The sequence below is a fragment of the Colletotrichum orchidophilum genome (genome assembly GCF_001831195.1).
Source record: "Colletotrichum orchidophilum strain IMI 309357 chromosome Unknown Scaffold_4.1, whole genome shotgun sequence".
NCBI classification, from domain to species: Eukaryota; Fungi; Ascomycota; class Sordariomycetes; order Glomerellales; family Glomerellaceae; genus Colletotrichum; species Colletotrichum orchidophilum.
The window spans coordinates 188966-216848 of NW_019172960.1; the positions used below are offsets into that span (position 1 = coordinate 188966).

Genomic DNA, 27883 nt, shown 5'->3' on the forward strand with positions numbered 1-27883 from the left:
GTTTGCTGTAGGCTTGAAATGATTCTCAGGGCAAGACGGATGTTTTCAAACAAAAAACGAAGGCCGCAGAAACGAGGGGGAGGAAGAGATTCAGGACGCAGCGTGATGGCGAAAAGGGACACGCAACGAGTGAGAATGGGTGGGTTGGATGACGGGCGGCTATCCGCGCCATGCGGCTGTACCGGCGCCGTCGCTGATTCGCTCGTTAAGAGACGCCCCAGCCCGCGCCGAGAGCGCGAAAAGCAACCCTGATTCTGAACATATCCTTTGTTGTCCTGATTACCCTGCTGTTACGGCCCAACCAGTTGTTTGCTAGCATGGCGTAGCTATGTAATGCAGAACAAGGGACAACGATGTTGTTGTTGTTATTGTTGTTGTATTTAACGCCGTAGCGGCAAGGGCGCAGCCGCCCTTGCGGCAGACCTCCCGAAGGTATATGGCGTGGAGGGCGGTAGGCCTATAACCATCACTCTGTTATATCAAGGGGACTACTATGGTCACTTGCAAGTGGCGCGGCTTCCCAGGTGTGGGCCTCTCCTGCACTGGTGGTTGCGGTCAAGGGGAGACAGAGCTCACAATCAACACCAACCACCAGAGCAAGGACGAAGACCAGACTTGCACAGGTGGCACTCAGAGCTACTGCTGTGCCGGTTTCAAGCCACCGATTTCGAGAGAACAGATCCAGGAGAAGTTCGAAGACGAGGTGGCGGATCTGGCTCTTGAAGCCGCCGAGACTCTTGCTCTTGAAATCGCAGCCAAGGCCTTCTGCCGCGTGGCTATCATGGTCGCAACGCTGCCCCTCCGCCTGATCCCTATTGTCAGTTGGATCATTTCAATTGCCCTCCAGGTCGCCATGCCCGCTCTGGTGAACGTGTGCGCCAAGGGTGTCGCAAAGGCTGGCAAGTCCGGCTTCAAGTTTAAGGGCAAGGACTACGATGTCAAGCTAGACAAGCCGCCGACTACCAAGGGAAACCGTCCCGCGATTCAGTCATCTACCAAAGCGAAAGAGCTCCCACGGCCTTGCAAGAAGAAGAATCTAGCCAAGAGAGTCGCAATCAGGCCTGCTACTGCATGAGATGAGGTTTGGGCCGCGCCCGCAGGTCGTCACGTATTGAGGCGTACTTGCTATGGCGACAGGGCCTCTCAGGCTTGCTACCACTACAGTTCCGTCATCAACCGGCGTCCGGATCTCAAATCTCTCACTTGTGGTAACGTTCACGGCGGTGCTGATCGCGAAGTACGAGACGAGTATCACAATCAGCACCATACGGACCGGAGTAGTGGTTGGATGCAAGAGCCCATCGAGTGTCATCGAGACGAGTGCCCTGGAGCAGCCGTCTGGCGTGCACGCGACAAGAGCGTCTGGATTCGTCTGATTCCCCGAGCTGACAACGCTGCGGCGAATGCGTTGTCCAGGGGATGCCCAGACAGAGAAGTCGATGAGCTAGTAGGTGAGCGTAAGACCAGCGAGACCGTCGATTGCAATGGCAAAAGTACAGAGTGATGCGTGAGGACGCTGCGCAAGATGGAGACCGTCATCGACATCGACTTTGCCAATATGGGAAACATGCCCCCTGACTGGGGAATCACCGCCAACCCCTGCTGGCCCTCGACCCTCGTTCCGGACCCTGGCTTCGCGCTCCTGACCGATGACCCGTGGTACGCCAACAAGGCGGCCAACCGTGCTTACACGCAGTACTATGCCGCAGCCCCTCTCGCACAGTTCACCAACGGCAAACAAAACCGACCCGGGTACGGCTTCACCAAGAAGAAGTCGACCAACCCTAAGCCACCACCCCAGCCCGACAGCGACTCCGATACCGACATGCCCGACTACCCGGACGACGACTCAGATGAAGAGGACTACCCTGGAAGTCGTCGCCGCGCGGTGGATGAGATCCACAGCGGCAACAGGTCGCCTAACGATCTCATCGTCGACGAGGGCAACTCTACCCGCCGGCCCACCGCCGAGGAGCTGCTCGAAGACTTTGGACTCATCAAGTGCGAGGACCAGCACTGCCAGAGCGAAATGGAGGAGCTCGGCTACGCGTCGCTCCCGGTCGAGTACGGGATCGTGGCTACTGCCACCTCGCCGCCCACTGTTACTGCGGTCACGACGAGTTTCGCCGAGGCCAGCGACATGGAGCTGCCTGCTTCCTTGAGACACGCGCTGGGAGTCTCTGCTGACGTGACGGACGCTGCGAGGTCCATCATCACTCCTGCACCGAGGCATAACCCCACCATTTTAACAAGGCCGACTGCGTCTTTCCATGGACCATGGCCGTGGGAGTTGAGGTGTGAGGAGATGAATGTCAAGGACCAGCTTGGTTCTCGTCGAGGGAGCTGAATGACTTTAAAGGTTGCCAAAAATTTGTAAATCTCCGTCTGTTCTTCAACTTTAGATACAAGCAATATCACAGTTCTGTTCCTCAGACATGGCCGCATTAAAAGCTAGCTGTGGTTCGTGAAGCATGGAAGAGGCTGGCTGCGCCGAACTCTACCGTACGTAGTAGCAGTTTCCGAATAATATATTCATCACAACAGATCACTATGGGACAATGAGAATCCAAAACGTTGACTACGTAGATAAATATATCAGACCCTGGGAAACAATCTGCCTACAACAAAAGCAAAACAACACCCATGAATGTCTGTGCCTGTGCAGCTCAGAGACAGAAGTAGGGGAGCGACCAGATGTGACCACTAGATCGGCGCCTTGCTGTAGGGTACCCATGTAAATAAAGTATTTAAGCACCCCTAGTCTCCCCAACTCACACATTTGCCTTCTAGGTTCCACTTTCACAATAACTGCAGTCATAAATCGCCCCAATGTCGACACAGACGCCCATTTCGGTTCCATTTGGTCCTCTTTACGACCGTGATGCCATCATTGAAAGTATCAAGCAGTATTTCGAGCTGCTTTCGCGAATGGTCTCGTTCAGACCAGAGTGCATAAAGAGCCCCCCTAAGAACGGATGGAGCGATGACGAACTTCCCCTTGAGAAGTTTCGGATCCTCGGGTTCAATGAGAGAGTAGTTGACCTTTGTGAGTATATCTCGATCTCGTTTTATTCCTGATCGAAACTGACGGAGTCGTCGAAAAAAGTACGCCACTTGCCATACGTGGAGAGCGAGAAGCCGATCTACCCATCCACGCAGAGCATCAGCTACCTCAAAGACTCGCATCTCTTCTCAGAACCCGAACGCGAATTCAGAACTAAGCAGCCACTTGTGCTTGAGCTCTGGCCGTTGGAAGGCGAGAAGATTCATGAGGGAATCGTCGCCCTTTCAGGACAGGCGGACGGGGGCTTAGCTATGTGGTGGCTGCTCGACACCCGCACCTGTAATAATGATGTGGCCTTGTGGGGGCTATCTGAGGCTGATGAAATGTGCTGACTATAGGCGAGGTCACTCCTCATGATGCGTACACACACGTTTCGGACGAAGAGATACCCGAGAACGAGCCCTGGCGGACGGATAAGCCACGGCTGGCTGTAGAGTACTTCAAAGAACTCAGAGAGAGCCTGATCTCACTCGAGATGATTCCGATACCGACGCACATGCCGGGGGGAGACTGGAAAATCTGGCGGGTGAGGGACTTTGGAGAGGAACACCGGCACTGGGTTCATGTAAGTTTATAAGTCGGCTGGTGGTTATCAGGGGCTTTTTTGCTGATCTTATGGATTTAGGAAGCTCAGGATATCTATAGGGAATGTGGTTGGCCGGCCGAGGATCGGTTTGATCGGTCAAAGTGTCGGAGTTTACTCAAGAAGATATTAAAGAAACGTTAGGACATGTCAAGCGAGGGGAGAAGTTAATAGACAAGGAATCACTTAAAGAGGATAATATTCTCTGAAATCGCTTTTTAAGGATTATAAGGTTTTTTATCGACGTATATATATAGTAAGTCGCGCACTTTTCTTTAATTTTATATTCTTAACCTTTATAATAACTTTCCTTTACGTCTAACTATAAGATCTTTTTTGAATAAAAGCCGTATTATCCTTTTAATTTAAGTTAGTTATATAAATATATTATAAAAAATATAAAAAGTATTGTTTTATATTTAAATAGTTATGTTACGGTTAACTAGTCGTAATAAGGTTTATATTAATAAAAATCGGGGCTACGATATTTATAAATAATAATCGTCGTAAGAATAGTTTTAATAAAACTATTATTTATAAATCGTGAAATAAGTAAGGCTTTAATAATTAATCGTAGTTTTATTAAATAAATTTTTAATAAAGATAGTTAAAAGCGATCGTTAGATTTAATATAAGAATTAATTATTAAAGAAGTTATAGAAGTCTATCCTTAAGCTTAGCTTAGGCTATTTTATATATAAGTCTTAATTATAAATATATTTTTTATAATATTTTATTTATTTATTATTTAACGGTTTATTAAACGGTCGTCCGTTTTACATTTTTATAATCGTTTATTTTATTTATTTATAAACGTCCGTTTTTTATTTTATTATACGATTATAGTTATATAATTTATTTATAATTCTTTTATTTTAAAAAAGGCCGTTTAAGTTTTTATTATTATATATATAATATAATAGCCGCTATAAGTTTTATAAAATAAGGCTTTAATTTAGTAATACGTATTAAGTCGTAATATTAATTCCTTTTTTTAAAAATCTAGTTTTTAAATTTATAAATAAGTTATTTATTTTTAAATTAAGGAATTATTAAATATTTTTATTAAAATATATTAACGTTATATTAAATCGAATTAAAAAATCGAAATTATAAATAGCTACGTCTTATCGCCGTTTATTACGTATTATTTATTTTTTTAATAAAAATATAAAAATAATACCGTATTCGAATTATCGTTTTTAAAGCGTTCGTTATTTAGTTTTTTTTAATTTTAATATTTATAAGATATATTATTGTTTAAGTATTTCGTGCGATATTTTTATTAATATTATTTATATTTATAAATTCCGTAAATAGTTTTTTATAAGTCCCGATTAATAAATATAATAAATCGTTTAATAATAAAATCCGATCGTTTTAATTATAAAAAATAAATAAAAAAGTCGCGGTTTTAAAAAAGAGTTATAAAGCTATAAAAAAAAGCTAAGGCTTATTAAAAAGCTTAAATTAAATTAAATAAGTCGTTATTTAAGTTAAAACGCTTTTATTTTTAAAAGCGAATAGTATTTAAAAAGAGTCGTATTATATTAAAGGAATTTTTTAAAAATACTGAGAGTATTTTTTTAATAGCCCGGGAGGCGTAAATTAATAATATTTTTAATATTATTAATTAAAACGCCGTAATAATTAGGAGTTTTAAATTTAAATTTAATTTTAATACTCTTTAAAAAGCTATTAAAAGTTTTAAAAATTCGTAATTAATTTTTATATATTATTTTCGTATTTATAGTTTTTTTATTTAATAAGGTATTTTTTATATCCTTTTTTAATTCGATAATTAATAACTTATTTAATTTTGTATTTTAATTTATTAAGTTCGATAATAATATAATCTTTAGTATATAAGTTTTTAAATATTAGTTTTAAGAATAAGATATAAAAAACTAAGTAGTATCGTATTATATTTAAGAGTTTTAATTTAAAATTAATTAATAAAATTTTTTTAATAATTTCGAAGGGTTTAAGTTTTTTATAATTTAATTTATCGCTTAGTCGTTTTATTTTAATTTTACGGCGAAAGAAATATATATTATTTCTTTTTTTTAAAGTTAGTTTATTAATTTTTAATTTATTAGTGTATTTTTTTATACGTTATTATATAAATTTAAGGTTTAAAGAGGCTTTTTTTTAGATCTTTTTAAGTTTATTTACGTTTATTACGGCTTTTATAGCTTATAGTTTTTCGTATATTTTTTTATATATAGTTAGTTAGAATCCGTAGTTAAAGTAAAAAGGGGACTTTTTTATACTTTCGTTAATTATATTATTATATATAAACTAGGCTATTAATAGTAATATTATTTAATTATTTTAGTCGTAATTTATATAGTAGCGGAGGTATATTTTAAAAATTTAGTTAATTTTTTTTATTTATTTATCGGTTTATAAATAAAAAAGGTCGATAGTTTATAATTTATATTAAATTACGAAATTAAAAATTTTTAAAACTTAACGGTAAATAGTTTATTTTTATCGGAAATTATTTTTTTAAGTAAACTATAGTTAATAATAATTATTTTAAAAAAAATATATATTAATTTTTTAATATTATTTATTTTTTTATATAATATAAAATAAGTAAATTTAGTAAGTCGGTTAACGATAATTAAGATATTATCGTATTATATATTTATTAATAGTTTTTTAAACTTTAATAATTTAATAATAAAATCTTAAAAGATTAAATATTATGCTTTTAGGAATATTAATAATAGTTATAGTTTTTTATAAGGCTTATAAAGGCTATTTTTATTTTTTTTATAAATATTGTAATTTTTAATAGCCTTAACGACTTTTATTTTTATAACGGTTTTATTATAGTATTAACGAATCCGTTTTTATATTTTTATAATACCTTAATAACTATATATTTAAGTATTATAAACTTTTATAATAAGCTTAGGAGTTATTTTTTTAAATAAGTTAATATTAACTTTTTTAATTATTATAAAGAGTTTTATAATAAGTATAAAATTATTATTATTATCGTATTTAAGGATTATTTATATTTCCTTAGGGACCGTAATTTCGTAATTAGGTCGTTTATTAAAAGCGTTTATTTTATTATTTTTTAAACTTTTTTAATAAATAATTTGGAAATTAAATTTTAATAAGAATTCGCTTTATTTAATTTATTATTTATTTAAATTTTTATTTATTATAAAATTTATAAAGTTTTTATAATTTATATAAATAATAACTTCGTATTTAGTTTTTAAAAACTATAGTTTTTATTTTTTAAAAGCTTTAATTATAGTTATTAATTCTTTATTATAAATTTATTAATTTAGTTTTATTTTATAAAATATTTTAAAATAGAATATATAAAAATAAAGTATTTTTTATTAATTTTATTATTTTAAAATAGTTTTTATAACGAAGTCTAAAGCGTTAGTCTTAATTTTAAACGGTTTTTTTAAATCTAAAATTATAATTATTAATTCTAAAATAACTAAGTTTTTAATTTTATTAAAGGCTTTTTTATATTTTTTATTTTAAATAAAGGTTATATTTTTTTTTATTAGGTTATTAAGAGGTTTAATAATATTAATATAGTTTTTAAAAAATCGTTAATAAAAGTTAATAAATTTTAAAAATAATTATACGTTTTTAATATTAATAAGTATAAGTTAGTTTTTAACTATTATTATTTTAGATATTTATATATAAATTTATTTTAGTATAATTATATAATTAAGGAAATTTATTTTTTATATATAAAATTTATATTTATTAAGCTTAGCGAAGAGTTTTATATTTTAAAATTTTTAAAATATTATATAAATATATTTTTTATAAGTTTTAAAATTAAAGGAAAAGATAAAGATATTATTAAGATAAACGATTACGAAAATATTAACGTATGTTTTAAATACGTAGTTAATTATTATTTAAAATATAATAGGTATATTAGTGAGTCCGAAAAGTATAATTAAATATTCGTAAAGTCCTTTACGGGTTTAAAATACCGTTTTTTATTCGTTTTTTTTTTAATTTTAATTTAATTAAATGCTCTTTTAAAGTCTATTATAATAAACTATTAAGCTTTATATAATATTTCTTTAAGTTTTAAAATAAAGGGTAATAAGTAATAATTCTTTTTAATAATTTCGTTAAGTCTTTTATAATCGATTATAAATCTAAGCTTTTTTTTACTTTTTTTAAATATAAAAAAGATTAGTATTTTTATTAAAAAAGATAATAATTTAATATAACTTTTTTTAAATTTATCGTTAATATACTTATTAAATTTATTACGTTCGAGTTAATTTATAAAATATAATAAATAGAACTTAAGTTATATTTTTTTTTAATTCGATTTTTATATCTTAATTATTATATTTTAATAATCCTATTTTTTTTTTTAAAACGAATAGTTTTATATAAATTCGGTATTTTTTAAATATAATTTAGAATAGGTCCGATCTTCGATTGTCCGTGCTAAGTATAAATATTTTAATAAGTTTTATTATTTTAATAAAAGCGATATATTTAGTTTGTTTTTATTCGTTAAGTATTATATAAAACTCGTTTAAACTTTTTTTTTTAAATCGTTTAATAATTAAATTTATTTAATAAAGTTAACTAGTTTTTTAATCTATTTATAAATTATACTTTCATAACTATAAAATTCCTAAAATAATATCGATATTTTTAATCTTTATAATATTGTATTTTAGTTATTTTAATTAATTATTAATATATATCGTAAGGTATATAGTCTCTCGGTTAATATATTTATCGTTATAATTAATTTTTTTTTTTATTATTTGTAAAATATATAGGTTTATTTTTTATATTTATAATAATTTATATTTATTTATCGTTTTTAATAAGATAAAGATTTTTTAAGCGCCGCTATTAATAATAATATTTATATCGTATCCGTTTATTTAGAATTTAAATCGTAAATATTCCTTATTAAGGAATATTATAAAATATAAGAATTTATTTATTTTAGTCGCTTTTTGTTGTTTTTTTATAATTAGTATATTTAGTTTTTTAATATTTTAAAAGTTAATACTTATTTTTTTTTTATAAACCGTTTATAATTAGTTATTAAATCGGGGCGCTTTTATTTTTTAATAAATAAATATAATATATTAATAATATTATAAATATCGTTTATTTTTTTATTAATAGGTTCTCTTTTTTTAAAAAATAATTTATAATTTTTAAGTATTTTAATATTAAATTATATATTTAGAATATGTCGGTTATATAAGTAGTTTTTTAGGTTTTTAGTGAGCTAAGTTAGTTTTTTTTAAAAATTTATAGATTTTTATTATTTTAACTATTTATTTAAATCGGCTTTTTTTTTAATAGTAAAATTATTAATATCGGGTAGTATTTTATAATCGATTTTTAATTAAATATATTATTAAACGACGTCGTAAGGTTTGTTTAAGTTATAAAGCGATTATTAGCTTATTAACTATTTATAATTTAATATATTAATATTATTTAAAAAGGGGTCGTAATCTAGTCCTTCGGTATTAAATTCTATAAATATATTATTAATAATTTCTTTATTCAAGTTATTTAGTTTAGTATTTTTTTTAAATATAAAAAAGTTTTATTTTAAGCGGAGTATATTATTTTTCGTTATTATTTTAAATTATTTATATAACCGTTATTATAAAATAATAAGGACTATTTTTATAATTAAATATTAGGGAATATAGGCGTTTATTATATAATAAGCTTTATTTAGTTCCTTAATACGTTAATAATAACGTTTTTTTAACGTTTAAGGTCCGTATATTAAATATATAATATCTATTTTTTTATCGATTTTGTATTTTAGTTAAAAAAAGTCTTTTTTTATTTTAGTTTTTAATCGTTTTTAAAATCGTTATTAAAATAAAGCGAGTATTATTTTTACGTTTAGTCGTTTTTTTTTTAATAATCGACCGGCTTTATAATAATTAATTAAAATATAAATATAATTTTCGTTATAATCTTTTATTATTAAAAAGCGCTATTTGTAATATTAGATTATTTTATTAAATATTCGTTGTATTATATAAATAGATTTATTTAAAATCCGTATTTTACGAGCTAGGATCTCGTTTTTTAATTAAAGTAAGTCGTTTTTATTTTTAATTATTATCTTTTTTTTTAATTTATTTTTTATTATTGTAAGGGTTTACGCTCGCTTAGGAAAATTAATAGGTTATATTTTAATTATTTTGTATATTATTAATAGTATTTAAATATATTTTTTATTATAGTTTTCGATAGTCTTAAGGCGTTAAACTGCTTTTTATTTATTTATTATAATAAGGGTTTTATTAAAGGGTTTTTTAGGGTATTATTTTAATTATTCTTTACCGTTTCGGTAAATAAAGTAGTTATTATTATAATATATAGTTTATAAAAGCGATTTATAAAGTATTTTTTTAAAAATAATATTAATTTATTTTTTAGGGATAGGTCGTTATTAAATTCGTTTAAACTATTTATAATTTTTAGTTATATATCTTAGCTTATTATAGTTATAATATTTAAATTTTTTTTTAACGGGATTAGTTTTGTTTCGCTATATTAAAGTTAATAAGTTTATTATATTATTTATAAATAATAGTTTATTAAAGATTATTATTTTTATTATAGCGGTGTTTTTAATTAAAGTTATATTAAGGTTTTTATTAATATTTACGTCCTAAATTAGGTTTTTTTCGCCGGTCTTTTTTTTTTTTTTTTTTTTTTTTTATTTTTTTTATTTAATTTAATTTTTTTATTTTTTTTTTTTTTATTTTTTTTTTTTTATTTTTTTTTTTTTTTTTTTTTTTTTTTTTTTTTTTTTTTTTTTTATTTATAAAGATGGTTATCGATTTTAATTACGAGTTCGGTATATTAAAAAAAATTATTTAGTTTGTTAAGTTTAACGAGTTTGTTTTTAATTTCGTTTTTTAGTTTTTAATTAAATATAAAGATTTTAGTATTATTAATATAATCGAGCTAGGCGTTAAGGTGTTTAAACTTAATTAAGTAGTTTTTTATCGATTTAGTTTATCGGAGTTATAATATATTACGCTCGGTTTATTGTTTTTTATTTAGATTTTAAAAGAGTAATTTAAGTATTTTTTTAAATTTTTTAAAATTATAATAAATATTTCGTATTTTATATAAGTATTTATTAAGGGTTTTTTTATTAAAGTATTTTTTTTAAAAAGGTTTAAACTATTTAAAAGCTCGTTTTTTAAAAAAGCTAGCGGCGTATATAATTTTTTCAATTTTATTATTAAAATTTTTTTAATAAAAGTTTTAAAAATTTTTAATTTAAATTAAAATTTTTTTTAAAATTTTAAAGGTCTTATTGAAAGTAATAAGTGCGTTAAGTTTAAGTTTTTATTATTTTTTATTAAGAGGGGTAATAATAATATTAACGGTATTTTAAAATATATTTATTTAATCGGCGAGGTTTAAGGCTTTTTAGTATTTATTTTTAAGTTTTTTAAATATAATATTAAATATTTTTTATATTTTAATAATATTACGGTCGTTTTTAGCTTAGGTTTTTATTAATCGAGCGGTATTAATATTAAAAAGTTTATTTAATTTTTTATTATATTTAACGTTTTTTTTAACGGCTTTACGTATCTAAGCGTATATTATTTAGTTAAAAACTATATTTTTATTAAAATCGAATTTAATATTAAGTATTTTTAAATCTTTTTTAACTTAAAAAAGTTTAGTATTTAAAACTTAAGGCTATTTACTTTTATTAAAAGAAAATTAAATAAATATCGTTCGTATTATTTAATAAGTTTTTTATAAAATCGATTTATTAAATAAGAGTAATTAAAATATTACGGCTAATTAGTCATAATAAGGTTTATATTAATAAAAATCGGGGCTACGATATTTATAAATAATAATTATTATAAAAATAGTTTTAATAAAGTTATTATTTATAAATCGTAAAATAAATAAGGCTTTAGTAATTAATTATAGTCTTATTAAATAAGTTTTTAATAAAAATAGTTAAAAGCGATCGTTAGATTTAATATAAAAATTAATTATTAAAGAAGTTATAAAAATCTATTTTTAAACTTAATTTAAGTTATTTTATATATAAATTTTAATCGTAAATATATTTTTTATAATATTTTATTTATTTATTATCCAACGGTCTATTAAATAGTTATTCATTTTATATTTTTATAATCGCTCGTTTTATTTATTTACGGGCGTCCGTTTTTTATTTTATTATATAATCGTAGTTATATAATTTATTTATAGTTTTTTTATTTTGAGGGAGGCCGTTTAAGTTTTTATTATTATATATATAATATAGTAACCGCCGTAGGTTTTGTAGGGTAGGGCCTTGGTTTAGTAATATATATTAGGTCGTAATAAGTTAGTTATAAGGTAGAAAATTAAATATATAATTAATAAAATATAATTAATTCGGCTTAGATATATATATATATATTCCGTATATTTATATCGAGTTAGTACTTACACTAGCTATAACGGGTAGGTTAACTAGGTATAAGAATAGTATTTTTAAAAAGTAAGTTTAATATTAAATAAAAGCTAAATCTTAGCTTTTTATTATTAAATAGCGAGAAGCTAGTTAAAAAGAGCCCTTTTTAATTAAAACGGGGCCTGAATAATTTATAGCGTTTTACGCTATATTAACTTTATAATAATTATACTTATTTAAAGTAATTATTTTTAATTAATATATAAACCTTTTAATATAGCGAAAAATCTTTTATTTAGCTAATTAATCCTTTAAGACTCGGTCGTTAGATTTTTTAGTTATTTAATAACTTATATAAATAATTTAAATTACTAATCCCGTTTTTAAAAGCGGTTATTTAAAAGATATTTTTAAATTTTTTTTTATTTTATATTTTTAAATAATCCTTTTTTTATAAATATTCTTATTTCGTAGCCTTTTTTTTCTTAAACTTTTATTTTCTTAACGTTTTTTATTAACTTTTTATAATAATATCCTTAACCTCGTTTATTAATTAATTAATTCCTTTTTTTTATAATAATTTTTAATAAATTTTTCAACTTTTCGTTTTTAACGTTATTATACCTCGTTATAATCGTAACGACGATTTTAAAAAGTTTTTTAATATAAAAAATAAAGGCTTTTTAAAATATAGCCCTTTTTTTTACGTAATTTAATTAATTTTTTTAACTAAATTAATAATAAAAAGCCGGTATTTTAAAAAAAATATAATAATTACGGATTTAAAAAATATTAAAATAATAAAAAGATACGTAATATTAACGATAATAAAAAAAACGAGAATACCGATTAAGAAGATAATAAAAATAAAACGAATAACGATAATTTAGATAAGTATTAAAATAAAAAAAAGTTTAAATAAAAAAAGGTTCGTAGTAATATTAATAAAAAAGAGTAGATTAGCTTTAATATTTTTAATAATATAAACTTTAATTTTAATAAAATCCCTAACCCCGGTCTAGAATTTATTTATAATAAGTCCGTTTAGCCTTATATATATTATATTTGAATTAAATATAAAAACTATTAAAAAAGTAAAACCCCTATTAATAATATACCGACCTTTAATTATATATACTTTTTTAAAAAGGGTAATTATTATATTTAATATAATAAATAAAATAGTTTATACGCTATAATTTATTCTTTTATTTTTTAAGTTTTTATAAAAATATTATTAATTAATCGTAATCGGCTCTTTTATTTTTAAATAATTTTTAAAATATTTTTTAAATTTATACGGTTTTATCCCGTTTTTATATTTATTAAGAGTTTAAAATAATTTAAAAAGAAATCGGCGATATCTTATAAACTATATAAAAATATTTCGTTTAAATAAATATTAACTACCGTCAAGAATATTATTATCTTACTTTTAAATTTATTAAATAAATTAAAAAATTCTACCCCTTTTAAATAAGTTTTAATTAACTTTTTAATAAATATAATATCGAAAATATTAAACAATATACTTAACTTATTATAAATATATTATCCACCGCTTTTATTGAATTTATAATACCGGCGACCGTTTAAAATATAGTTTTAAAATAAACGGTTTTTTTTTAGTTTTAATTTGCTATACGAATTTATATTAATTTAATTATAAAGAATATATCGCTAATTTTAATTTAATTCCCGGCGATTAAAAATAGTTAACTTAGTAAATATATAAGCGTAATAAAGTCGCCGCTATTCTTTATTATTTAATTTATTAATAACTTTTTATTAAAATCGGTAATTTAGCTTTAGTTTTAATTATTTAAAAAATTCTCTAACATATCAATAATATTAATATAAGTCTTTTCCTAAGTTAAATTTTAACTAATACTATTTCTAATATTTTTTTTTCTTTTTTTTATTAAGTTTTAAAAAGTAATAACTTTATTTTCGCTAAGGGTTTTTAATAATTTAAATAATTAATTCATCGTAATTATCGTTTTTTTTTATATTCGGGATTTTTATTAATTTAATAATTAAAAAGTTACCGATTTTAAAAAGAATTATAAAAATTTTACTTTTTTATTTATATAATCCTTTTCCCGGCTCTTTTTTTATAGTTTTTAATAACTTTAGACGCGTTCGTTATATTTTCTTCGCTAGTTTAAAAGTTATATTTTAAAAGTTAGTTTATTTATTTAATTAAATAAAAACGCCCGTCTTTAGTATTTTTATAATTAATTACTTTATTTAATTCTTATTTTACCTCCTCGTTTTTTAAATTAAGTATAAATAAAGGTTTACTATTATTATAAATTCGCTATTTTTTTAAAAAATTAATAAAAAAAATATTATAAAGTTTAAAATATTTTTTAAATAAAATAAAACGATACGTTTATTTCCTTACTCTTTTTAATATATAAAAAGGTTTTATAAATTTAAAAAATAATTTCTATTATCTAATTTTAAATTTAAGGTTTTAAATAAATAAAAAAATAAGTTAATTTTTATAAAATTTTTAAAATTAGTAGCGGTTATTATAACTTTTTTATTACTTTTTTATAGCTTTTTATTAAAGCTTTTTTATTTTAATTTTTAATTAATTTAACTTCTTAAGGCGGTCTTAAATACTTTATATTTCCTTTTTAAAAATCTCGTTTTTAAAATTATGTTTAAAGTTTAAATAATAACTTAATAACGCTTTAGAAAGGGCTTTGTTAATAATTATGTTTTTAATATTATTATAAGTAAATTAAGCCGTTATTAATAACACTACCTAGTTATTTTAATTATTATTAATAAAATAATAAAGGTATTATTTTAAGGTTTTATTTATTACCTCGGTTTATCTATTTATTTATAAATAAAAAGCTATAAAAAAGCGCCGCTTTATTTTATTATAATAATATAAATTAGACTAAACTTAACTAATAAATAATAGCCCTTTATTACTAATAATACCTCTTAGCGTCCCGTAAATTAGCTCGATTTTATTATAAAATAACTTTACTAAATCTATTACGGTTATTATAATATTAATAGTAAAAAATAAATAATATTTAATAAAACGGTCTATAATAACTAAGATTTCGTTATATATTTAAATCTTATTTTATAATAACGGCAATTTTATAATTATATTTATAAAAATCTTTTAAAATAGCCTTTTTAAAAAAAATAAAGATTTTAAGTTTTTATAAAACTTATATCGTTTAGTTTTAATAAAAAAATATACTTTATAATTATTAATATATTTACTTATATCCCTATTTAAATTAGTCTATTAAAACTTCCGTTTAATAAGTTTTAAAATTTTATTCTTTTTAAAATAACTAATTAATAAATTATTATAATATAAATATAAAATCTTAATTTTTAAAATAGCCTTTTATAATATAAAAAATCGATTTTTAAAATATAATAAGTTATTATAAAGCCCTTAGTTTTTAAGTAGTTTTTTATTTTTTAACTATAATTAAAGCCGTTTATACTCTTAATCGTTTTATTATAACGACTTAATAATTTATTTTAAAGTTTTATTTATAAATAAATTATAGACCTTTTTTATTTTTAAAAACTTCCGAATTCAACTTTAAATTAAGGTTTAAATACGGACTTTTTTAATTTTTAATTAATTTATTTAATATTTTTAAAAAAGATAAACCTTTTTAATTATATTTAATAAAAGTTTTAGATCCGGTACGGCTTCGTTATAATAATTTAGCTTTTTAAACGGCTTATCGGCGGGGTTTCTTTTCCTAAGCCGATATATAATAATAAAGTTATAAAGTATTAAATATATATATTAATAAGCTTATTTATTTATAATATAAGTGTTGGAATAATAATAATTAGGATTAAATGTACGGTATATTAAGAGTGACTGAACCTCTGTTTAGTTACGTAGATATTCCGACACGTAACTAGCTCTGGTCGCGTATATAAATATATTTCGAAACGCCTTTTTTATTATATAAATTTAAAAAGATTATTATAAAATAAAATTACTTTTTTAATTATTAATTTGTTATCGGGATTTATATATATATCCCCCTTAGTCCGTTTAATATTAATTAGTAAATTATATTAGATAATTTATAAATTAATTAGTACGAAAAGATAAGACTTAAGTTTATAGATTAAGCCGTGCGAGCTTTTTATATTTTATTTTTAAATTAAAATTATATTACTTTATTAATAGAACTAAGTAAAGGAAGTTTAGGACGACTTTTAATTTTAATTTTTATATAAAAAGAATTTTCTATTATCGTTTTAAAATAGAACCGGATAAAGAATTATTTTTATATAATTAATAAAATTAATAGTATACGCTATTATATAATAAATTTAATAAGATATTATACAATTTAATACGATTACTACTTATTAAAACTATATTGATATTATTTTTAGACCCTTAATTATTAAAAAGGAAAGAAATAGAACTAGCCTAATTAAAAATTAAAGTTAATACTTTAATAGACGAATTTTTAATTAAATTAGATTCTAAATTATAAACGATATAAACGTATAAAGACGTTAATAATAAGAGTGTAATCCTTTTAAAGAATTAGATTAATACTATTAATTTAATATTTTAGGATAACCCCGTCGACCTCCGTATAAACCTATTAAACTTACGGATAATTACTTATTTCGTATGAGCTTTAATAAATATTATTTAATTTAATTTAATAAAAAGATTATTACGAACTTCGCTTTTTAAAGATTTTAAAGGATAAATAAGGGATTATTTTTTTTTAAATAAACCGTATTTTTTTAAAAGAATTTATACGAATTTTTAAAGATAGTGATCTTTTTATATTAATAAATAAGAATTATATTGATCGATTTATATAATTTATGAGTATTTTTAAGAAAGAGTTAAAAAAGGCTTTACGATAATAAAATATATAAAGATTAATCTTTTATATATCGATAATCCTTATATTTATTTTTTTATTATTATAAATTATAGTTTAAAAAGGAATTAAATAGATATACGAATTAAAACCTATTAAGTTAAATACGATTAATTAATTAACCCCGAGCGAGTTTTTCGAACAAGTCGTATAATAAACCTTATTAAAAATAAGGTTTTTTTAAGAAATCGAAACTTTTTTATAAATACTTTATTATATAACTTTAAATTAAAAAGAACTTATATTTATATACGATTTTTTATTAAGACGACCGATTTAAAATAGCCTATATGATTTTATTACGATTATTTTATTTTAAAAGGGATAGAAAAAAGAGAGGAATTATATTAGGAAACCGTACGATATCTTTTATAATAAGGTTTAAGTATTTATTAATTTTTGCCGTCGCTTTGGAATTATAAAGGATTAATATTATATAGTTTTTTTAGATATATTTGCCGATCGTGCGGAAGAGTTTTATTTATATTATATTAGACTAGATAAGAGATAGGATTAGATTTATAATATACTAAATAGCTATTTTAATATTAATATTAATTATAATCTCTATTAAACCGATTAGATAATATTTATATTCGTATAAGTGAAAAAAGAAAACCTAAATAAGATATTTATAAAGGTCTTAAAAATGCTTTTAAATAAATTTTAAATTATATAACGTACCTTAAGAAAAGAATATTAAAAAAAAGTTATATTTTATATAATAATAATTAAAATATATCGCGGTGTTTTAAAATTAGAATTAATAATAATTTTTTAAAAATTAATATATAAAGCGTTTTTTTGAATTTATAGGTATTTATTTAAATAGTTATAAATAAGACCTTTATATTATACGATATTAATTATATCGACCGCCGTTATATTTTAAATTTTTGTTATTTTTAGAAATTATTATATAATTATTTGAAACTATTTTTTTTAAAAAAGCTATTTTAAAAATTAAAGAATAATATAAAACTTTTTATACGATTATTTGGCTTAACGCTTTAATACTAAGGGTTTTTAAATAAGAAGTGTTTTGTATATAAAAAAGTAGGGTATTAATCTCGGAACTATTTTATAAAAGAACGTAACTAAATTAGAAAATAATTCTTTTAAAACTATTTACGAATATAATAAAATTCGTACGACGAGTTTAAAGTATATTTATTAAAATATAAAAGTTAATTAAAAAACGCTTTATATAATAAGGAAAAAGAAAGTAGTAACGAATCTATTTTAATATATTTTACGATATTAATATTTTTATATTATACGATAAGATAAGATATATTTACTATTTTTAAAACTATCGATATTTAATTCTTTTTATTATATAATACGTATTTTATAACGTATTAAAAGGAATTATAGGATATAGGAATAGTTAAGTTTTTAATAATAAGGAAACCTTAGTTTTAAATATACTTAAGAGAGTACCCCCGTACGAAAGTTAATTAAAATTTAGGATTTATAAACGTATAATTCGGTATAATTAAAAGTATATTATTTATAAAGTCGATTAAGATTAAAAACCTTATCGAATGAGTTATTTATTATATCTTAGACATTTTAACGCCCTTCCTATTTTTATTATAAAATATAGACCGTTTAAAAGCGTATTTTAATAATATAGATAATATTATTATACGACGAAACGGTACGATAATCCTAATCCTAAGGAAATAAGGATATCTATTTTTTAATTTTAGTCGTACGGAAATAGGAGTATTTTTTATAAAGGGTTAGCTCCGAAGATTATATTAATATTTTAAATACTTTTATACGGATCGATTATACCGATTCTTAAAGGATATTAGGTATAATAATATAGACGAATTAATTTTTTAAAAGATTTAAACCTTTTGTTATTATTGTTAATTATACGACTTAGTATTAAAAAGATTTAAGTTTTTTTTGAAAGATAATTGTTATTTTAATTACGAAATTGTTATAGATATTATATGATTAAAGGATAAAAATATCCTATATATTATCGATATTAGAATTAGCTTTTAAAAAGTAATATTTTTAAAATTACTTTTCGTATAAAATATTTGGAATATATTATATAAGTACTAGATCTATATATATATAAGATTATTAAATTATATTTCGTACGACCTTAGGATAAATTTTATATTAATAGAGTTTAAGGTATAGGTAAAAATTATAAGTATATTATGCGAAGAGATGTTAATCGAAGTATATTAAGTAGTAAGAAAAATAGAGAGGGTATATATACTTTTACGACGAGCGTACGAAATTTTGTTTAAGGAACTTAATTATAATACGGATAAGGAAACGATTTTTTAAATAGTAATTAAGGTTTTAAACGATATTACTGGACTTAATGGAATTATATTAACCTTATTAATCTTTAGAATATACTTAAGGATTAATTTCAATTTATTACTTTTATTAAATATCGTATAACGGGTAGAAGTAATTTAAAAGGTTATAAAGATACTTAGAGTAATTAAAATAAATATTAAGATTAATTGTGCGATTAATACTTAAAATAGATTTAATATTTAAAAAATCCTTTCGTTATTTTTTTAAAACGACGTTTTTATTTAGAGGGAAAACTAAGGGTAGATAGGACTTTATAAGGTTATAAGTATTGACCGTACGATAATTATAATAGATATGGTTAATAGCCTTACTTAGTTTCGTGTAATATATATTAAGTTATATTATTAAAAAGAGGCTATATATAAAGATTAGGACCTAGACTAAAAAGAAGTTTAATTATTATAGCTATTAATTTAATTAAAGTTAAAAAGGAGGCCGAAAAAGAAAATAATATAATAAGGCCCCGTACGATAATCGGTACGACTTTATTTAATTTAAAAAAAAAAAGATAATTATAATTTAATTATTAAATTATAATAAAATAATATTATTATAATTTTTAAAAGACTATATAAAGAATTTAATATTATTAAGATCGACGCTTTTATTATTTAAAAAGTTTTTATTTTTATATAATACGATTAAAAATAATATAAATCTCTCCGTATTTATAAAACTAAAATAATATAAAAGATTAAAAATAAATTTATAAAATTGATTAAAAAATCGAGACTAGTTATTTAAAGGTATAGGGACGAGGAGAAGGAAAGTATTTTTATATAAATACTTATTGTTTAAAAAATAAATTAAAGATTAATTTTAGCTTTTAATCCTACTTTTGTATAAGACTTTAAAACGTAAAGTGAATTGCGAGATATTACTTAAGTTTATATATAATCGTACGATAAGCTTAATAAAACTATCGTTATTTAACTTTTTAAAAAACTTTAGGATAAATATTTTAAGGGAACGTTGTTATATATTTTTAAACTTTTATATAGATTAGTAAAGTTAAGGCTATATTAATATAAGACTTATTACGCTTATTATATTAATAATCTCGATATAATATAATTATTATACGACTTATATTTATTTTATATAATAAAAAACTTAAAGGATTTTAGGCTTATAATAATATAAATTGATAATACTTTTGGCTTTATTACTGTACGATTTTTAAAAAAAGAGGAGGAATAGTTTAAACTTTATAACTTTTGTATAAAGCTTAAGATAATTCTAACTTAGGATTAACTAATCGAATTTAATAAAGGCCGTATTTTAATTTTAAATAAGGATATTTTATTTAGTTAAAAGGAATAAATTAAATAGCTTTATACGATCGATAAAACAATACCCGATGCTTCTTAATAATATATTATATAGCGAGTAAAAGGGGTATATATATCCTTTATATACTAGCCCGAAGTTATATACGACTTTTTAATAGCGGCCTAGTTTAAAAAACTAATGTCGGAAAATATAAACGATTTGAACGTACGATTATAATAATAAATTAATAATTTAGACCAAGGGTTGAAATATATATTATTAGATATATTTTATATGAGTATTTATATTTTTATCGATAGATTATTTATTAATAATTTTAACTTTTTTTTTTAATTTAGATTTTTAATTATCTTTAGTAAGGAAACTTCTCGTACGACGATAAAGTTTAAAATTAAAAAGAATATTATTTATTAGAGCTTTATAAAGTGTAAACGTATTATATAAAGCGTTTTAATAAATAAGCTTTATAAAATAGTAGTTAGGTTCGATAGTGTTATTGCTATTCGTATAATATTAAATAATATTTTAGATACTTTTATGTATCTTAGGATTCTTTTTATTATCTATTCTAACTCTCGGTCGTTATATAAATGTTTAATTAAACTAAGTATTATAAACGAGAAAAAACTTATAATTAATATAATATTATTAAAAGAATTATACGAAAAGAAAGAAATCTTAAAGGTAAGATAGATTAATAGGAAAAATAATCCGTTAAACGCTTTTATAAAAAAGTTTTTAAATATAGTATTTAAACGATTTATTTTAATTAACTATTTAAAGATTAGAATTGAGGTATATGTGGATAGGTTAAAAGGAGAGGAAGAATATATTATTAATCATATAATATAACTAATATATATAGAGATTGTTTTTGTTTTAATTAAAAATTGTTTTGTTATTTATATTGTACGCCTAAGTATATATTTATTTTATCGATCCTTTTTTATTATTTCTTTATCGTACGAACTAAATTAAAAACCTTAGATTTTTTATTTTAGTATAATAGGATGCTTTTTAGTAATTTTAATACCCTTAATCGTAAGACGACTTTTAATTATATTACGAGGACGATTGCTATTAGACCGACTTTTATTAAACCGATTTTTATTAGACCGACCTCTATTAGAACGACCTTTATTAAGACCGTTACTTTTATTATTATTATTATTTTCGTACGAACTATGATTAATATATTTATAACGAATATTATAAGATTATTAAACGTATTTAGTATAAGCTTTGTTTTAATAGTTATAAATTCGTACGTATTTACGGAATTAAGTATTAAATTATTAATATTTTTAAATGTAATTTTATATAATAAAACTACGGGATTAAATTAAAATAGTTCGGAAATAACCCTTACGATAAATAATATAAATAAATAAGAAATAAAGATCTTTATTAATAAGGAAACGTATTTAAATATCGTATAAAGGTATTTAAATAACCTAACGTTTTTAATTTTAAAAAGATATTAATATAAGTTAAAAAATAATAAAAAAAAAATCGTATAAATATTAATATAAAAAGAAATTATAAAGTTACGATTCGGATTAAATTTAATAAGTAAAGTAACGTAACGAATATTTTAAGGATCCGTATAAATTTTAATAGTTTTTATTAAGGTAATAAACCGAGTATTTTAGTTATTAAAAACGAGTTAGTTAGTAAAAATAAGAGATATATTAATTTATACGAAGTTAATATAGAAAGTTATTATTAATATATAATAAAAAAAGCCTTGTTATTTAGGTTATTTATAGAATTGATATAAAAATAAAAAAATAGAGGGTTAAAAGGGGGGTAGAGGCTATTTTTATATACCCTTTTATATAAATACTTAAGTAAGTATTTATAGAGGTAGTGAATTAGTATAGAAGGTCCGTACGGGTGATTTATTATAGCTATTTCGGATTAAATGAATTAGTACGATGATCGTATATATAATTTATTAATAAGTTTAATTTTAATATTAACTTATCCGTTAATTAATAAATAACTATTTTATTTTTATTTAATTGTATAACGGATTGTTATTATATTTATTTAGGTTAAAAGCGTAAGAGTTTTATTTATTATTTTGGAGAATAAGTAACTATCGTCGTATGATAACTTACTTATTCAATTATCAACTAACTCAATAAGACGATAATTAATTTAACTTAGTTATTAATTTAGGGAATGGCGTACGTTTACTAATAAAAAGAAAAAGTTTTTAATATTAGAATAATAATAACTAGGACTAAACGTATAATATATTAAAAGTGACTAAACCTTTATTCAGTTACGTAGATATTCCGACACGTAACCAGTTCTAGTTATGTATATAGACATATTCCGAAACGCTTTCCTTATTATACGAACTTAGGAAGATTATTATAAAATAAAATTACTTCTTTAATTATTAACTTATTATTGGGATCTGTGTATATATCCCCTCTAGTCCGTCTAATAATAAGTTTAATTTATAAACGAGCTTAGGTTTTAATAATTAATTAAAACCTTTATAAGAATAATAAAACTTTTTATATAATATCGCTAAGTTTTAAAAAACTTTATAATAGCGTATATTTTTTAATTTAAAGTCCTTTAGTTTAGTTTAGTACCCTTAAACTTCTTAAATTAAAAAATAATAAAAGGAATTAATATACCGGCGTCGCAAATTAATATACTAGCGTCGCTCTTATACCGGCGTCGCTATTCGACCTTTTAATTAGCTTAAAAAAATATTATTAATACAATCAAATTCTATTATATATTTACAAAATATCTTAACCCTTTTATTTTATTAATCCCTTTATTTTAAAGTTATATTATTAAGCTTTTAAATTTAACTTATACTATTTACTTATAATAGCTTCTCTAACTAAAATTAAAAATATTTTATAAGGCTAATTTTAAAGTAATACTTATATTAATAAACCTCCCCTTTTATAAGAGCGACCCCTTTTACGAGAGTAATTATTAATTAATTACGGCCTCCTATTATTATCTAGCTAACCGCTATTATCTCCCTCTTTAAAAAATAATCGCCTAAACGTTAGCTAATTTTATAAAGTTAATAATCTTTAAAAATAATATAACTTTATTATTAAGCTCCTAATTAGTATATTACAAAACACGCGACTTTTTATAAACGATTATTTTAATATAAAACCTATATTATACCTTACCCACTATTTCTTAAAAAAAATAACGAAAACTTAATAGACTATTCTCCTATGACTTTCTTTAGAATATAGCCTTTCTCCCCTTAATAAATAGTCTTAATAACCTTCCTATTTTATAATAAAATAATTTAATAATACTCTTCAACTTATTTTATAAATTATTAAAACTAATTAATAGCTAATAACGGTACTCCTTCGATAATAAGAATATATCCGTTAATAGTAAAAAATATAAAGTCCTTAAGTTAACTTATTACCCTATTTACCCCTATGCTAATCCTCCCCTCAAAGCGAAGCGTTTTTCCGAATTATAGCCTCCTATTATATTTTAAATAACCGATTTTTTTTTCTTTTTATAACCGAAATCTTAAACCTACCGATTCTTAATAATCTAAAATAAACCTATAATACCCTCTTCGACCAAGTTAATATTTTTATAAAAACTAATAAATTTAATATTATAAAGCGGAATAAGTATAAAGCTTAAGGCCAAATCATTCGATATACCTTCTAATATAATCGGTTTAGTAAGCCTAGGCCTACACAAAATACTAGCATTCGACAACGTAAGTCTCGTAAATACGGTTATAAATAGTAAATTATTACCGAGGCTTAAAAAGAAAATAAATAACTCTTATATTATTATTTAAACCCCTAGTACAGTTAGCATAATTATGGCCCTAGCCTTAAAACCTCTATATACCCTTCATATCGTAAACTTACCTAAGCAATTTAAGATACTATTAAAACTATAAGCCGATAAGTTAAGATTCGGGCTCGCGATATACGTATTATTATTTAAAAACAGTTCTTAAAGTCCTTATTCACTTAGCGAGATATCTATAACACTAAGGCTTATATAAACCGAAAAAAACTAACTAAATATTCGCTAATTATAATATTAATTAAACTATTTAATAAGCAAAATATCCTATACGTAATAAAATAAACAGACGACGAGCCAAACCGCTTTATTAACCTTATCTAGACTTTTCCCTACTATCTCTAAATATAAAAGCGATTCCTTAAAATAATTAGCTTTAATAATACTTACAATACTAATCGCTTTAAACTCCCTCTCTTCTAAACTATTAAATAAACCTACCTTAAATCTATTTATAACGCTATGTTTAACTTTATTAATAATAAAAAATTAAAAAATTTCTAATTTCTCTTAATAAATATCCGCTAACTTATAAACCAATACTTAGTCCGTTACCCTATTATTATTATTATAAATTATAATAAGTAAATAAAAGCTACATTAAATAAACAGTTCCCAAACGTTCAGCAACAACTTTATATCTACTATATTAATTCTAACGTTATATTTAAGGCTAAATAAAAGTAAATTAAAGAACGTAACTATAGTAATAACAGTAGTAAGTTTAATAATAAAGGATATTAGCTACTAATACAAACAATAGCTACGCTAAGTAATAAAAATAAAGCTTATATTAATATATTTATTAATAAGCCCCCCCCTTATACGTATCGTAAGGTCCTTATAATATAAAAGCTTATTATTTTTATTAAAACTAAGCACGCTTTTAAAAAAGCCTAGACTAAGCTCTATAAAAAGTTTAATAACTAACGCCTAATCCTCTAATACCTCTACACAATATACCTACCTTTAAAAGCACAATAGGCCCGCTACTCTATCCGAAAATACTAAAATTTTAATATTCGCGTTACTTTTAATACTAAATTAAATAATAATAATATTAAAAATTATTTTTTAAACGGTCTTAATCACTTATATCGACTTATCAATATTATATAAAACATAATTAGTAACTAAGAGATACGCTTCAAACAAGCTTATACTAAAGATAAAATACTTATAGGCCGGGAATATATAAGTACTCGCTTTAAATACTTAAACGAATTTCTAACGATACTTTCCTTAAAATATTTTATATTAATTAAAAAGTAATACCGGTTAATAAAAAAAGTAATACCGTTTAGTAAAAGGCCATTCCTAGCCCCTTTTAAAAACTATAATCTAAATTATACTATCTTAATTAAACTAGGTATCCTATACTACTATAAGATCTATTTTAAAATAATAAATTCAACTATTTTTAACAAATAGGAAATATACCCTTAGTAGCGTTTTTAAAAAACGTCTTCCTTAAATCCATACCGACGGATCCTTAACTTTAAAATTATTATATCCCTCCGTAATAGGCTAAAAAACACAGCGCAGCCTATCCCATCATAACTAGCCTTACTTAAAAAAAGCTAATTAACCAATCAAGCCCGCACTACCTATAATAGCTAAAACGTAAATAATAAATAACAAAGTCGCCTACCTAAAAATAAAAATAAATCGACGTTAATTAAGCTTATATAAAAAATAAATTAACTAAATTAAAGCTAAATATTAAGCTTATCCCAACGATAAATAAAAAGCCAGTCTAACGTTCTTAATAAAAGGAAAATAATAAAGAATTATATAAATAAACGGCTAATATAACCTAATATTCAAAAGAAACGAAATTAATAGGAAATAATCTATAATAACAATAAGTCTTTATAAATACGTCGTAAAAAGTAATTAAATAATAAGCCTTTCTAAAAATTATATAGTCCCTATTTAAAATTTATAAAACTATAATAAAAATAAGCTATAATACGTACTTTTAAAAATCTTAAATAAGAGCTTAGGTTAAAAAAAAAGGTAGGAATAGCTATATTAATACAGTTACCCTCACCGCCTTTATAAAAAAGTATTCTTTTTTTAAGCTAATTAAAAAGTCGAATAGCGACGCCGGTATAAAAGCGACGCCGGTATATTAATTTACGACGCCGGTATATTAATTCCTATAATAAAATACTATCCCTTATTAAATTATTTTTAAAAAAAGATCTTAAAAGCTATATAATTTAAAACGTTTATTTTTATTTTTATTAATAATTTATTAACGAAATATTTTAATAAAAGCGTTAATTAAAAAACTTATTAAAAAATTTTAAAAGCGAATACCGCTCTCTTATTTAATTAAATATTCTTAGCTTTTTTATTATTTTTACTCTTTTTTAAAAAATTTATAAAAAACTTAACTATTTATAAATATTTATAAATAAATGTTTAATAAAATTTATAAAATTTAAAAAATATTTATATTTTTTAAAAAGTTTAAAATATAAGTTATAACGAGATCGCTTTTATTTAATCAAAAGTTATAAAAACGCCCTTAGTTAATAAAATAAATCCTAAAAACTCTACCTCTTTTTAATAAAAATATATTTTAATAAATTAATATAAAGCTAAGCTTTCTATAACCTATTTATAATTTAAAATAAATAATTTATATAAATATCCTTATTTTCTAAAAAGATAAAAATATTATTTAAATATATAATATAAAATATATTAATAAGCCTTTTTAAAGCTATATTAATATAATTTTAAAATATAGCTAGCGTATTTATTAAACTAAAAAGTATAACTAAATATTTATATAACTTATAACGAGTACGGAAAGCTATTTTTTTATTTATTTTTTTATAAATATAAATTCGATAATAAGCTTCCTTTAAATTTAATTTAAAAAAGTATTATAATTTAATAATTTAATTTAAAATCTCTATAATAAAATATAAAAAATAGCGGTTTTTTATTATAACTTTATTTAATTTTTAATAATTTATATATAAATAAAAACTTTTATTTTTTTAAAAAATAAAAATAATTAAAATACCGGTAAGACTTTTAAAAAATTAAATTTTTCTTTTTTTAAACTTAGCGTTAATATATTTTTGAAATATTTAAAATTTACGAAAAAAAAAGAAATTTTTTTAAAAGGGTTCTTTTTTTTTTATAATCTTAATATAATAATTAATAAATTTTAATAAAGTAAATATAATAGCCTTAGTTATATTAAAAATATTAAAAATAAAAAATAATTTTAAAAATAAAAGCGGAGGGTCTAAGCTTTTTACCTCTTTTTCGTTCGGTAATAAAAATAATTCCGATAACGTAATAATAACGTAAATATAAATAGCTTATTAAGCCTTTTTAAT

The 27883-nt window shown here is 23.3% G+C and overlaps 4 protein-coding genes across 4 annotated transcripts; 2 read left to right on the top strand and 2 right to left on the bottom strand.

Annotated features, from left to right (window-relative positions):
* Window positions 1-493: 493 nt before the first annotated feature.
* On the top strand, window positions 494-2347 carry CORC01_00716 (uncharacterized protein; the record flags this gene model as incomplete). Its single annotated transcript, XM_022612373.1, has 3 exons — window positions 494-1048; window positions 1148-1410; window positions 1513-2347. 3 exons carry the CDS (start codon window positions 494-496, stop codon window positions 2345-2347), a joined length of 1653 nt encoding a protein of 550 aa, XP_022480990.1.
* Window positions 2348-2829: 482 nt separating this feature from the next.
* On the top strand, window positions 2830-3791 carry CORC01_00717 (uncharacterized protein; the record flags this gene model as incomplete). The annotated part of the gene is made up of 4 exons (XM_022612374.1): window positions 2830-3046; window positions 3107-3343; window positions 3403-3629; window positions 3690-3791. The coding sequence occupies 4 exons, from the start codon at window positions 2830-2832 to the stop codon at window positions 3789-3791; spliced, it is 783 nt and encodes a 260-aa protein (XP_022480991.1).
* Window positions 3792-5456: 1665 nt separating this feature from the next.
* Window positions 5457-5660, bottom strand: CORC01_00718 (uncharacterized protein; the record flags this gene model as incomplete). Its single annotated transcript, XM_022612375.1, has 1 exon — window positions 5457-5660. A coding segment is annotated over one exon (204 nt), but the record flags the coding sequence as incomplete, so codon positions are not given.
* Window positions 5661-6112: 452 nt separating this feature from the next.
* On the bottom strand, window positions 6113-6262 carry CORC01_00719 (uncharacterized protein; the record flags this gene model as incomplete). The annotated part of the gene is made up of 1 exon (XM_022612376.1): window positions 6113-6262. A coding segment is annotated over one exon (150 nt), but the record flags the coding sequence as incomplete, so codon positions are not given.
* Between the last annotated feature and the right edge of the window lie 21621 nt (window positions 6263-27883).